This window comes from Tachysurus vachellii, chromosome 1 (assembly GCF_030014155.1).
Source record: "Tachysurus vachellii isolate PV-2020 chromosome 1, HZAU_Pvac_v1, whole genome shotgun sequence".
NCBI lineage: Eukaryota > Metazoa > Chordata > Actinopteri > Siluriformes > Bagridae > Tachysurus > Tachysurus vachellii.
The window spans coordinates 37,070,310-37,083,867 of NC_083460.1; the positions used below are offsets into that span (position 1 = coordinate 37,070,310).

At 37.3% G+C, this 13,558-nt stretch overlaps 1 protein-coding gene across 1 annotated transcript in view; it reads right to left on the reverse strand.

Moving 5' to 3' along the window:
• Positions 1-5,002: 5,002 nt before the first annotated feature.
• The window catches only part of vat1l (vesicle amine transport 1-like), a 29,903-nt gene continuing 21,347 nt past the window's right edge, over positions 5,003-13,558 (reverse strand). Inside the window, exons 8-9 of the mRNA XM_060886062.1 lie at positions 8,218-8,301; positions 5,003-7,421 (exon numbers count right to left, since the gene is read on the reverse strand). Coding sequence (XP_060742045.1) covers positions 7,323-7,421; positions 8,218-8,301 — 183 coding nt within the window. The 3' untranslated portion in view covers positions 5,003-7,322. The remainder of the gene's footprint in view (positions 7,422-8,217; positions 8,302-13,558) is intronic.

Below are 13,558 nucleotides of genomic sequence, written 5' to 3' on the forward strand. Positions count from 1 at the left end.
AGAGAGCAGACAACTCACCAAATACACACCAGCGCTCCACATGCAGACTCCCATCTTATTGGCTGAAAATCTCGAGTTGGAGTGTGAGCTCCAAAAACAAGAGCATTGCATACCAGAGGTGCTGTAAACAACCAGTTCACTGTATCCACCCATTCATAAATATTTACCTGGGCCAGCATGTAGCTCGTTTCCTCTAGTCGTCAGTCAACAAGCCACCTCAGTGTCACAGGACATTCTGTACAGATTAAAACTCATAACTGTCTCTTCCCATTTTGTCTACATTATATATAACATTTACATTTATTCAGGAGGATTGTAAAGGATTCATAACAACCAACAAATGTGCAAGTTTTAAGTGAAATGCAATGAGGGTAAGTGCTAAAGTACAATAAGAGTAACACCTTTCTTGACATCCCTATTTGACATTTTTTTAAATCTATGTAGATTTTGCGTTTGGTTAAATTCCAATCCCCATAAAATCAGTGGAGAGCATTTTATTCCAACAATTAAAAATTTAAAATGAATATATTGGACAAACATTACTACAGGTAACCGTCTAGCAAAAGTCAGCAAGTAAGGAGTGCATTAGTCAGATAGACGATTATGAGACCGAGGGTAAATCCGAGAGAGTGTGAGGGATCAACAGCTCAGAAAAGAGAAGTTCTTTACAGGACAGCCATAGCTCATACTGTACACATCAAGAGTGGTAAGAAGAGAAAAAAAAGCCATAGGAGTTTGCAAAAGGCATCACAGGGACTACAAACTTGTAGAATTGTCTTCTGATTGTTGTGTTCTGATTAGACCAAAATTGAACACATTGACATACTCAACAATGCTCATTAACTTGAAAACACCATCCTCACAGTATGGTGAAGAATGGCGGCGGTTTCATCTGTTACTCGTACCATTTTGTGTTTCAGCAACAGGGACTGGGAAACACAGGGTCAGGGTTGAAGGCATGATGAATGAAACCAATCAGGGCAACCATAAAAGTAAATCTGTTCCAGTCTGCAAGAGATTAAGAATGGAGCAGAGGTTAATCTTCCAACTGGACAATGATCCTGAACATACTGCTGAAAGTAGACTATAGTGGTTCAAATCTAAGAACCTGAGTGTGTTAGAGTGACCTATTCAAAGCCCGGACCTTAATCCGATTGAGAATCTGTGGCAAGGCTTGAAAATTGCTGTTCACCAATATCCTCTATCCTATCATGAATCTTGGGCTGAACAATTTTGCCAAGAAGATTATCAGGATCCAGATGTGCAAAGCTGATTTCTCCAAATAGTGTAGATCTATCTCAAAAGATAAAATGTGTCAATCAAATTGTAAAAAGTTCCAAGTCATCATACCAAGTCATTTTCAATTCCAGGTCAAAACACTATAAAATGTTGGAAGGTTTTGGGGGGTGAATACTTATGCAAGGCACGGTTGTGTGCCAACTCACAACAGAAGCCAAGGCAGGTCTGAAATGAACAGAGCATTTGTATTTGCTTGAATTATACAGTCAGAGAGGCGGGTAAGGAAGTCCAGTTTATTGCTGTGTGTTCTGACAGGAATATTTTTAGCCCCTGATGCAATGAAACACATGGAGGGAGTAGAAGGAAGAGTGTAAAAAAAAAAAAAAAGCTGATGTTTGAGCTCCAAAGGACCGTCTCTCAAAAACATACACACTGTTTTTCTCTGAAATCCTGATAAGACTATTTATGTAAAATGAAATTAATCCTATCAAATATATTAAGTGTTTTGACCTCAAGTAGTCACCCTCATATCAAATTGAATGATAGGGATGTATTAGGCATAATGCATTCATTTATACAATCATGACCCACTAGGAACACCGGAGCCTTGCATATTCATGATCTTATCCAACCAGCCAATCATGTGGCAGCAAAATAATACATAAAATCTAAAAGATATGGGTCAAGAGATGGAGGTTGGTGCCAGACAGACTGGTTTAAGCTTTCCAGAAACTGTTGATCTCCAGAATTTTCACAAAATGGTACAAAAAGCACCCAATAAGCGGCAATTCTTCAGATGGAAGCTTTGGTGGAACGACTAAACTGATGGGAAAACTACACAAAATTGTATAACCACTCTTTACAACTGCAGTGAGCTGATTGTACAACACAACAAAAGAAAACAAAAGACCATGTAGGCTAAATTCCACTCCTATCAGTCAAGTACAGGAATCTGAGGCAACCTTCTGCATTCTCTTCTGTCCTCGCTCATCATCAAGGCTTTCCACCTGACATTTAGGAGATGTTTTTTTTTCCTACCATAATGTGTACACTCTCGAAAATATTGTCCGTAAGATCCCAGGAGATAAGCAATCTCAAAGATTCAACTCAGCCCGTCTGGGATCCGTTGAAATTCCAGATTCTGATGTTTGACTTATGGGATATTTTCAGTGTAAACAAATGAATTATTTTCTGGTAGTCTGATATAAAATGAGTTAGGTCTAAGACGTTTGTTTTTCCCTCTGTTGATAACCTTAAACAGAGTTTTAGTGGTTGTATATAAGACCTTCAAATTTTAGATGCTTATGAACAAGCACTTGGGGCATCTCAGAGAGCAGAAATGGGTTTGATATCACCAGTTACTTTGAAGATAGAAACAACTGTGTGAGGAAAAAAAAAGCTTTTGAATATATTGAACATAGTAGGTAATACTGAGACACTTCTAAATGATGCCTTATATGAATCATTCACCACTATTGATGCCTTACAGTATATGAGTCATTCACCACTATTGATGCCTTATATGAGTCATTCACCACATGAGTCATTCACCACTATTGTGGAGTGTGACATGACAACAAAATGTCTTTACATGTTTAATCCAAAAACAGGCAGAAATTTGATTTGAGAATCTAGGAAAAGTGGGTTAATGTGCAAAAATATAAGCATTCTTTATAATGTACCCCTGATGATATATTCAGAATAAAAGTTAAGGCTTCAAAATGGTGATGCTAAAAGATATGCTGAAATTATTGGGTGTTTCTGAATAAAGGTCGGTGTAATATCTTAGTCATATTTAATACATTTATAGCAAAGATTGTGAAAAGGTCAGCTGATACTTCTCTATGTCAAAAGGGCTTTGAAAGGGCTTCCTTTTTATCACAGACGGCAGTGTCATTTCCTACGCATAGCAAAACGTAAAACATCTCTCGTGACCTTACAATGTATCATGACCTCCATGTGCTGCTTAGCAAAAAAGTTAAATATCTCTCGTGACCTTACAATGTATCATGGCCTCCATCAATCAGTGCTGTTTTAGAGAACAGACTGCATGGTAAAAGTATAAGAAATGGCAGTGACTGCAGGAAACTGGGTTTTAATTTCACATGATCCGAATCCGAACACTATTTTTTTCCATTGTGTGCTTCTGATGCTGGAAAAAAAAGTTTACTATGTTTTAAGTTACTGAATAATTTTGAAGAAATCCTTGTTTCTTATACAGGATTGGACAAATATTTAATCCATTAGCTAGCTTTAGCAAAGCTCAAAAAAACATAACTAGCATTAACGCAATGATGCTACATTCGACTTAAGGACAGAATTTGATGTCATATCAACATGGCTACTCACAGCACCATCATTCATTTCACGTTTACACATACAGCGACTGGTTCAACTGAGCGTTGGTGACTAGGTGTAGGCATGTGCAGAGACGGGGAAAAGATTTTTAGAGACGAGAAAGATTTTTACTTTAGGAAAAAATTGAGGGTCTTGTTGCAGCAGCTACCAACAGGAGTGAAAACAAAAGAGCACAATTGATCAGTGACAACGAGCACACAATGCTTGTTCATCTCGTATCATATGATGCAGATTTTATTTTTCAATTTTATAGATCTTCCTCCAAAATATTTCATTTCAGAGCAGAAAAAACTGGTTTGTTTTCAAATGGAATGCTAGTTATTTAACCCACTGATAAAAGCTATTACTACGACAACCAGTAGTAGGAAAATCTATATCAATGAACGTATGTGTGAACGTAGCTTAACAGAATTACCACATTTTTTATTTTAAATATCATACCATATATAGTAGAAATATAGAAATAGGCTTCCCCTATTGATTTCCACCACTGGTCCAAAGACGTGATTGGCACCTTTAAAATGATCCGTATTGTGTGTGTGATTGTGCTCTGTGATGAATTGGCCCTGTCAAGGATGTCCCCTGTCTTTTACCCTGAGCCCCCTGATATAGGCTTCAGGTTCCCTGCAGTACAGAAAATGAATGGTGAGTTGGACGGATATACTTATGGTTGCTTAGGATCAGTCTACATACAGAACATACTTGCTTTTTAAAAATCTATTTTTGACTAGATTTGACTACACAGTGGGCTCTTGTAAGAAGGTAAATATAAACATAAATATACGTTGCAAAAAGACGTCAGAAATCCTGTTGCTAACAAAGGATGCGGAAAACGGAGGCGTGCATGTTTTTTTTTCTCTCACTTTGTAGCTGAACATTATGCTGTGTTTGAGAAGATGTTGCAATATGTATTTCTCCAAACACAACCAGGAATAGCAGTTAGCAGGTTTCCTTCGCAGCACAATGAAAGGTTGGGGGCTCAGTTCCCACAACTGCCCTCTGTTTGTGGTGGTTGCAACCTTGCAAGTTCATGCGGATCAAAAGACGTGTTGTAGGTTAATTGTCATCTCTAAATTGTCTATAGTGAGTGAATGGGTGTGTGAGTGTGTTTGTACCTTGTGCCCCGAGTCCCTATGAGGTAGGCTTTAGGTTCCCTTGCGACCCTGCGTATGATAACAGGTACAGCAAATGGATGGATGGTTGGACAACTGGGAAAATGTATATGTTTTGTCTGGTGAGGTCAGTAGCAGGGTGTTTGCTCTCTAGTTGTGAAAACGTTTGTGGTACCTTTGAATAAAAACAATACCAAATCTTGTCCTCTTGTGGCTTCAGATTTGCAACTGATTTGTCTTTTGGGTGTAAATCCAACAGAAGAAGAAAGACAGCACACGAATTCTCTGCAGGTCTTTTTTATTTTTGTATATTTGAATTTCTATGCACAACACAGCAAAAGCAAATCAGCTTCACTACATCCAAACATTACTCTGTATTCTGCCTGGAATGAGTCTAGACACAATTACCGAGCATGAAGAATTCTACAAGAAAAAGCCATTTAAAAGTCTGGGACTGAAATTTGACACAACATACTGAAGGTCTGGAAAGACTGGAGTGTGTAATACTGTACTGGAGAGTAGCACATCACAGCTCTTCACTATACGTTCCTCAGTGTCAGGGCCATTTTGTGTTGATGAAAGTGTGATGAAGGTTAAAGACTAGTTTCTTCTCCTTTATTATCAGAGCTGTACGATTACGAGATGAGTTTTAGAAGAGCTGTGATAACTAAAACAATGTCGGATTTTCATTCTTCTTCCCATCATTCTTTCTTTAACACTTAGCTCTAAAATGAATAACACTTTCGTTTATCTCTTCTTCTACATTTCAGTAATTGATTTGTTTTTTAAAGAAATGAGTAAAGATTTTCTCTTCAGCCTCGTTTTGCTTCGTCTTCCCCATAATTACAGTTATTACCTTGTACATTTTCAAAAGTTAAGGCGCTCTATTTTTTCTCTCTTTCTGTAAAGAAAAATAATCATACAATTTCTTTCTTTCTTTCTAAATTTTAATTTGAAACATTAGCACTTCTATATTTTTACGCTTCTGAAAACTTTACTTATTCATCTTTCTTTCTTTCTTTCTTTCTTTCTTTCTTTCTTTCTTTCTTTCTTTCTTTCTTTCTTTCTTCAAGCCATAAAAATAACTATAATTTTTTTTATATTTTCTTTTTTTCTTTCTGAGAGGTTTTGCACAAACTGGGACTAAAGAAAATAGTCATCCTTTATCTTCCTTTTTTCCTTTTTTTCACTTTTTTCTAATTTTAACCATTTTCATTTGTTTTACTCTCTGTGTAATGTTCTGAAAGATAGCTAGATAGTTTGAATAACGTTATATTATTAGATCAGATATTCATATTTATAATTATTCAGGATGTCTGATTAGAGGTATGTGTGATGCATGTGGGTTCCTTATTTCAGTGTACAGTATAAGTGATACAGGCACAGATTCAGTTAAAGGTACAGGTACATATAAAGTTACAGGTAAAGGAACAGGTACAGAAGATGTTTAGGTAGAATTGTAGGTACTTTTACAGAGGTACAGGTACAGGTAGAGGTTTAGGTAGAAGTACAGGTACAGGTAAAGGTACTGGTACATGTATAGGGATAGGTACAGGTAAAGTACAGGTAGAGGTACAGGTAGAAGAACAGGTCCAGGAACAGGCAGAAGTACAGGTATAGGTACAGGTGACTAAAAGCTTTTTGACTTCTTGACTTGACTTGAAGTGCAGTTACAGTTCTTTCTACACACATTACACTCTTGCAAAAATATACTTTTATGAAACATTAACTCAGCACAAGCACCACAGTGTAAACACAACACAGAATCACACACACATACAGAATCACAAAAGCCAACAGACTCAGAAATTCACAGCCTCTGCGTTTCCTTCATCCTACTGCTGATTCTGTTCAGCTTTCACCTCCACTCTAAAGCTCAGATCACTTACTGGTGAATTATTATATCAGCAACAGAGAGCTACTTGCTTTGGTCTTGCCGTGTGACCAGCATCGTGCCCAAAACACTTTCTCTTTTTTTTTAATTAGAATCAGTTGCATTTCTGACTGGTAAACATCAATATAACGTACAAAGCACACAGTAAATCGTTTTATTCATTTCATATATATATATATATATATGTATATGTATATATATATACATATATATATACATATATATATATGAAATGAATAAATATTATCTCCCATATTTTTTCTTTATTTCTTTATTTCTTTCTTTCTTCAGGTTTTGTTGTACAAAAATGACAGAATGTTGTTTCTTTGCCTTAGAGGCAAGCCTTGTGGTCTACAAGCTGTGTGAAACCTGAAGAGGTTGAGCAGACACTGAGGCAGACACTGAGGCAGACACTGAGGCAGACACTGAGGCAGACACTGAGCCTTGCTTTCCTTACTCACTAAGAGAACAGAACTGCACAGCACAAGTTCAACACATACACAGACGTGGGAAGGAGAAGCGCGCACACACACACACACGGTCACATGGTCAACACTGGAACTCTTCAGCACTGTGCTGGGAATGGCACTTGAGATGGCAAGAAGGAAATTTTCAGACACACTACAGTCACACACTTGTACTCTTCACTACAGCGTGGGGGAACACAAGACACTCATCCTCTCACAGTCTCTCCTTAACCTGGGGCAGGTCACTGGGGTCTACTGGATGAAGGGCATTCGTTCCTTATTATCACTGTCTCCTTCATGCTCCTCCTCTTCCTCACCCGCCTCGCTTGTCTCGGTGCTGTCGCTCGCCATCTGCAGGAGCAGCACAAATCACCTTTATCTGCCACTCAACAAGTTTCTTTCTTTCTTTCTCAGACTCAAATGATAAACATTTATACAGGTAAGTGGTTAAGCATAATCTTTCTTTCTGTCTTTTTTCTTTTCTTTCTATAATTTCAGTTCCAAACCGTACAAATCAGCTTTTAAAAAAGCTTAAAAGGCTTCTTTCTTTCCTTCTTCTTTCTTTCTTTCTTTCTTTCTTTTCTTTCTTTCTTTCTTTCTTTCTTTCTTACTTACTTTCTTTCTTTTCTTTTCTTTCTTTCTCTCTTTCTCTCTCTCTCTCTCTCTCTCTCTCTCTCCAGATATTTTCACATATAAATTAAAATGAAGCCTTAAAAATCAGCTGTAAGGAAACAACAATAACATTTCCCTTCTTTTCATTTCTTTTCACCTCCTTGCATGATGATTCCCATCAGCAAGTGCACATGTGCAATGGAATTTGATTAAAAGCAGTAGCTGATTTACGAGACGGAGGCGGACACCTAATAACCTGATTGTAGGAAAATTCACAGGAGTGTCAAGTGAAACCAGGACACAGTTCCAACACGAGCTAAAATGTCCACGTTGTGCTTTCATAATCCATTAATTGTGCCGACACCCTCTGCACAGTACTGACAGATCTCCATGGAAACTACATCCTAAAATTTCTCAATCACTGTCATCAAGATGTTTTCTTTTTTTTTTCTGCCTTTCCTTTTTCGCTCTTGTCAGCAGACACAGGTGCACTAAACACTCCAGACACACCGTGCACATTTTTTGGGTTACTCACTAAAGGAGTGGGAGATTTTTCCACATCCAGGATCAGCTTTCCGATGTTTCCTCTGTCGTGGATTCTCTGCATGGCCTCTTTTACCTGGGGTAAAAAGAAGATACGCACGTTTTCACATGATTCATTCCTCTACCTAAAAACGGCTCTGACTTTTAACTTTTCAAGTGTAGATCATTTAAATACATATGTGGATTCTTTAGATTGTTAATGGATTACTTAGAACTGCATGTAATATGGAGTTTTACTTCTTTTCCCTAACTAGCACTTATTAAATAATCCTTGTTTATAAACCAAAACGGTTACAATTCATGTCTAAAATGTTAAACATTAGTAACCAAAACGAGAAAAAAATATCACTTTTGATCAGAATCTAGTATCATTCTTGGCTGTCCCACTGCGACAAAATTATTGACACCCCTGATTAATATAACGTGCATTTCCAGAAACTCTATTGCTCTAAATATAAAATGGCACATATGTGGAAACCTCTGTATTTCTGAGGGCAGAAACAAAGATCAACAGATGGTCAAGTCAAGCAACTGATATAATAAACATAACATAATAATAACAATAACAATACTACAACTACTGCTCCTAATAATAATAATAATAATAATAATAATAATAATAATAATAATAATAATAATAATAATAATCATCATCATTTTTAGCCAAATAAGCAGCATAATGACATAAAAAGAGATACAAATATACAAAGCATATATATTTTTGTTCCCCTTTAATAATGTGCACATGCACGTGGAGTTTGATGCCACCTCTCTTTATATTTTCATTTACTTAAGTTTTATTGTCGGGTAACAGGTTTTCTTTTATTTTGAAACTATTCAAGTTGGTGAGCTATCCATTTTCTCACAAAAGCGTGTTACAAGTGATTAGACACAGTCAAACTGCCCTTCTTTACATTGTAAAAAGATCCTAAAGAAAGAAATGTCCAGAGGCAGATCTTAAAAACATCTCCTGGAAGCATTTCACAACAATCAACCAGTCACTTATTTCATGCGATATATTCATTTTTGCTCATTTGCATGGGTGCCAATAATTTTGCAATGCACCGTTTCAATGCATTTCAGCTTCATTCCACATTCAAAAATGTGAAATTCAAAGTAAGACTAAAGCTAATACTCTTATCATCTGCAGTGCAGTGCATTTTTGATGGAAATTTGCAGTTTCCTTGTTTCATTAATATGACTGCTGACCCACTAACTGCTACCTTCTCCATAAGAATCAACAAACAAATACAGAGCAAATTAGCACCAGGGTCTTTAGGGACATCAAAAATTTCATTCTAAAATTATTTAATGTATCAGGTGGGAGTTTTCCATTAATCATGAAATGTTTAAGCCCCAGCCTTTGCGTCATACTGCAAATAATAACCGTTAAATAAAGTGTGCTATTTTCTCCTATTGTTTGGCATCCGTTTCTATTGTGCACAGGCTATAATCAGGGCCGACCTCATAATCCTTATTCCGTGTTTCTTGCAGCAGATGCAGGCGGTAAACAGAGCACTCAGTGTGTTTCAGCTCTAATAGCAACTCAGTGTATGCTGCCAAACCATTCTTGGTTTTTCACTTCTCATCCTCCACTGAATATCATTCGCCCCATAAACCAGGAACCGCATTGTCTCCAGCTCCCTTGACTCAAATCTGGTTTCATCTCAGTAGCATTGCAGAAGAGCTTTGATTGCCTTGGAATGAAGTTACTGCACTGGAAATAATCAAATGAATCCAGGTCTTTAGGCAAATAATTCACAAAAACCCAAGAAGAAGCCTTTATTTATCACACAGACATTACCACACAGTGAAATACCATTGAGCAAAAACTGCAAAAGAGAGATTTAACCCTTCACATTGTTGTACTGATCAGTAAAACCTGTGACTTCTACCGGTTCATTTTTTTTATGATTTGGTTTCAAATCTCGTGTCAGGATCATTCAAGGCTTGCACATTTTTCAGCAATCTACTTATTTAGATCCAGATTTATTGGCCGGATGCAGGCCAATATCCCTGTCAAACCTTCTGTAACAGAGTAATAACTTGCCAGCTAAAACAAATTAATCACTAAAGTAATTATCCAATGGACCTTATTTATTTGCTTAATTAAATACAAGCAGTGACTTTTTTAAGCCATGCAGTATTGTATAGAATGATATCCAATTAATTATTAATTGTTAATAATTTATAATTGTATATAATTTCTCACTCACTCACTCATTTTCTACCGTTTATCCGAACTACCTCGGGTCACGGGGAGCCTGTGCCTATCTCAGGTGTCATCGGGCATCAAGGCAGGATACACCCTGGACGGAGTGCCAACCCATCGCAGGGCACACACACACTCTCATTCACTCACGCAATCACACACTACAGACAATTTTCCAGAGATGCCAATCAACCTACCATGCATGTCTTTGGACCGGGGGAGGAAACCCCCGAGGCACGGGAAAAACATGCAAACTCCACACACACAAGGCGGAGGCGGGAACTGAACCCCCAACCCTGAAGGTGTGAGGCAAACGTGCTAACCACTAAGCCACCGTATACATATAATACATATATATATATATATATATATATATTTTTATAGATATATATATATTGATATATATATATATATATACATAGAGAGAGAGAGAGAGAGAGAGAGAGAGAGAGAGAGAGAGAAAGAGAGAGAGAAACATAACATAACACAACATTAATTGTTCATAAAAGCCAAACATATTGATTTTATAATAAAACACTGAGTCACATCTGTTTTATGACAGAAGAAATACTGCCTTGTTGTTCTGCTAAAATCATGACTCATTATTCTCTGTTGAATCACTCTGATGAGTCTCTCCAGTTTCATATACAGAAAGCATATTTTGTGTGCTGCACCCACACTGCATGATAATGTGCCTGATTTTCAGCGTTAACCTGTATTGAGCTACGCAATTTGCAGGGACACAATTTGCTTTTTACCACTAGATTTTGCATCCCAGCTGACTCATTGTTAAAGTGCACGGTTTACTCGGCGTCACCCGGGAATGCGACTGGCGGGCTGCAGCGGGCTCAGTTTTAAAAGCTTCCTCGCTCTTATGTGACCTTGATGGTAGCTCAGCCTCATTTTTGGCATGCGAGAGGATGCACTTAGTTTGGAGAATAGCATTAATAATGCAGTTTCCTTGGTAGATTACCTTACATGGTTACCTCAGTTTTAAGGAAGGAATAAAAGAAAGTTGATTTACTTCCTGTAAGTCTACAGTGGTTTATTCCTTGTAAACTAAATCATTTTGCTAGAAAAAATATTTCAGCAAAAAAAACTTTGGAAGAAGAATTTTCATGAGACAAGCTAGTTTCTGTTTCGTTTACACTAGAGCAGCTGCACACGTCGACAAAATTGTTGGTCCCCTTCCATTAAAGAAAGAAAAGCCCACACTGGTCACTGAAATATCTGAAAAATTTAATAATAAATAAAAAAATGACTGAAAATTTGAAAATGAAATGAATAAAAGCAGACTTTGCTTTTGAATTGTGGTTACATTTGCCAGCTTACATTTACCAAAACCTTATCAACATTAGGCACAAAATAAGATAAGAAAGAGAAAAACAATCCAGGATCCTAATGGATGGTTAACTTGTTGTTGTGATTATTTATTTTCTATTTTAGAGAAGTGTTGATAGATAGATAGATAGATAGATAGATAGATAGATAGATAGATAGATAGATAGATAGATAGATAGATAGATAGATAGATAGTGATTAATGACAGTAGTTTTTGAGCTAGTATTTTTCAGCTAGCATGCTAACTCTATCCAGCTTGCTCCAAACTGTAGAACGAAATACACAGATCAGATAAACAAATAAATGATGTTGATAATAATAACAACTTGACATCTGAGGAAAATGTTGATGTTCCCAAAAGTTTTATCTTCTTTTTTATTTCACTTGTCACTGTGCTAGCTAGCTCAATCACTAGCCTGACTCATTAGCCTGATTATTCGATGTGTCTGTATTTTCCAGTTGCCTAGTAACAGCATTCTCCCTATTTAATCACCGACCGGTTTGTGTCTTTTCAATGCACTAAACATTATAATACGAACATTGTGAAGCAAGCTGTGATTATTTAATATTTTTTTTCTGTAGAGGTTTCTGGGAACGTTATTTTCGTAGCCATCTAACCGTCTGCAGAGTGATTATGTCCTCTGTTAACTAGGGATAGAGTAGAGGGGATAATTACGAATAATTACTTTTTCAAGAACATAAAATAGAATTATTACTATAGATTATCTCTAAATGTGTTTAACACACACTGACAAGTTTACTCTCTCTCACTCACTCATTTTCTACCGCTTATCCGAACTACCTCGGGTCACGGGGAGCCTGTGCCTATCTCAGGCGTCACTTGTCTCCCCCCTGACAAGTTTAATGGGATATTTTTCACTTTTGCTCATACTCCTGGAGTTTCTTAGGATTTGTTAGTGTTTAGCTGTTGGAATCTCAAACATGAAGATATGGAGTAATTTTCTATAACAGCATCTCAGACAGTCATTTCAGCTGTAACGTAAATGTAAATGATTTATATAGACACATGTACTGTGTCTAATAAGTTATTGTTTCTGTAGTAGCAGCTCATTCAGGGGGAAGTGGTAGCTCAGTGGTTAAGGTGTTCAGGACTACTGATCAAAAGGCTTTAAAGAGATTTATAGAAGAGTTTAAATCCCAGGGGCCACCAAGCTGCCACCCCTAGGACCATGTGTATGGCCCTTAACCCTAAATTGGTCAGTTATAAATGATAAAGCTCAAATGCTTTGGATCAGGGTGTATGCCAAATGTCATTCACAAAGGACGTGTCACATAATAGATGGATTAAGGAAATAATAGATGGATTAAGAAAACCACTTACATAACATGAACAACATTGATTATCTCATTACAGTGCCATCTGTGAAGGGGTGGGGTATACAGTATTAAGCAGCAGCAGTCAGTTCTCAGTGTTAATGTGTAGGAAACAGGGAAAGTGGGCAAGCGTAAGGATCTGAGTGACTTTGACAAGGGCCATAGTGTGGGGTCAGAGTATTTCCAAAACACTAGGTCTTGTGAGGTGTTTCTGGGATGCAGTGGTTCTTACCTATCAAAAGTGGTGCAAGGATACAAACACTGAACCGGTGACAGGGTCATGGATGCCTCATTTGTGCATGTAAAGTGAAAGTGACGCAACGTACGGCTAAATATGGTTACCCATACTCAGAATTCGTTCTCTGCATTTAACCCATCCAAAGTGCGCACACACACACCGTGAACACACACCGTGAACACACACCGTGAACACACACCGTGAACA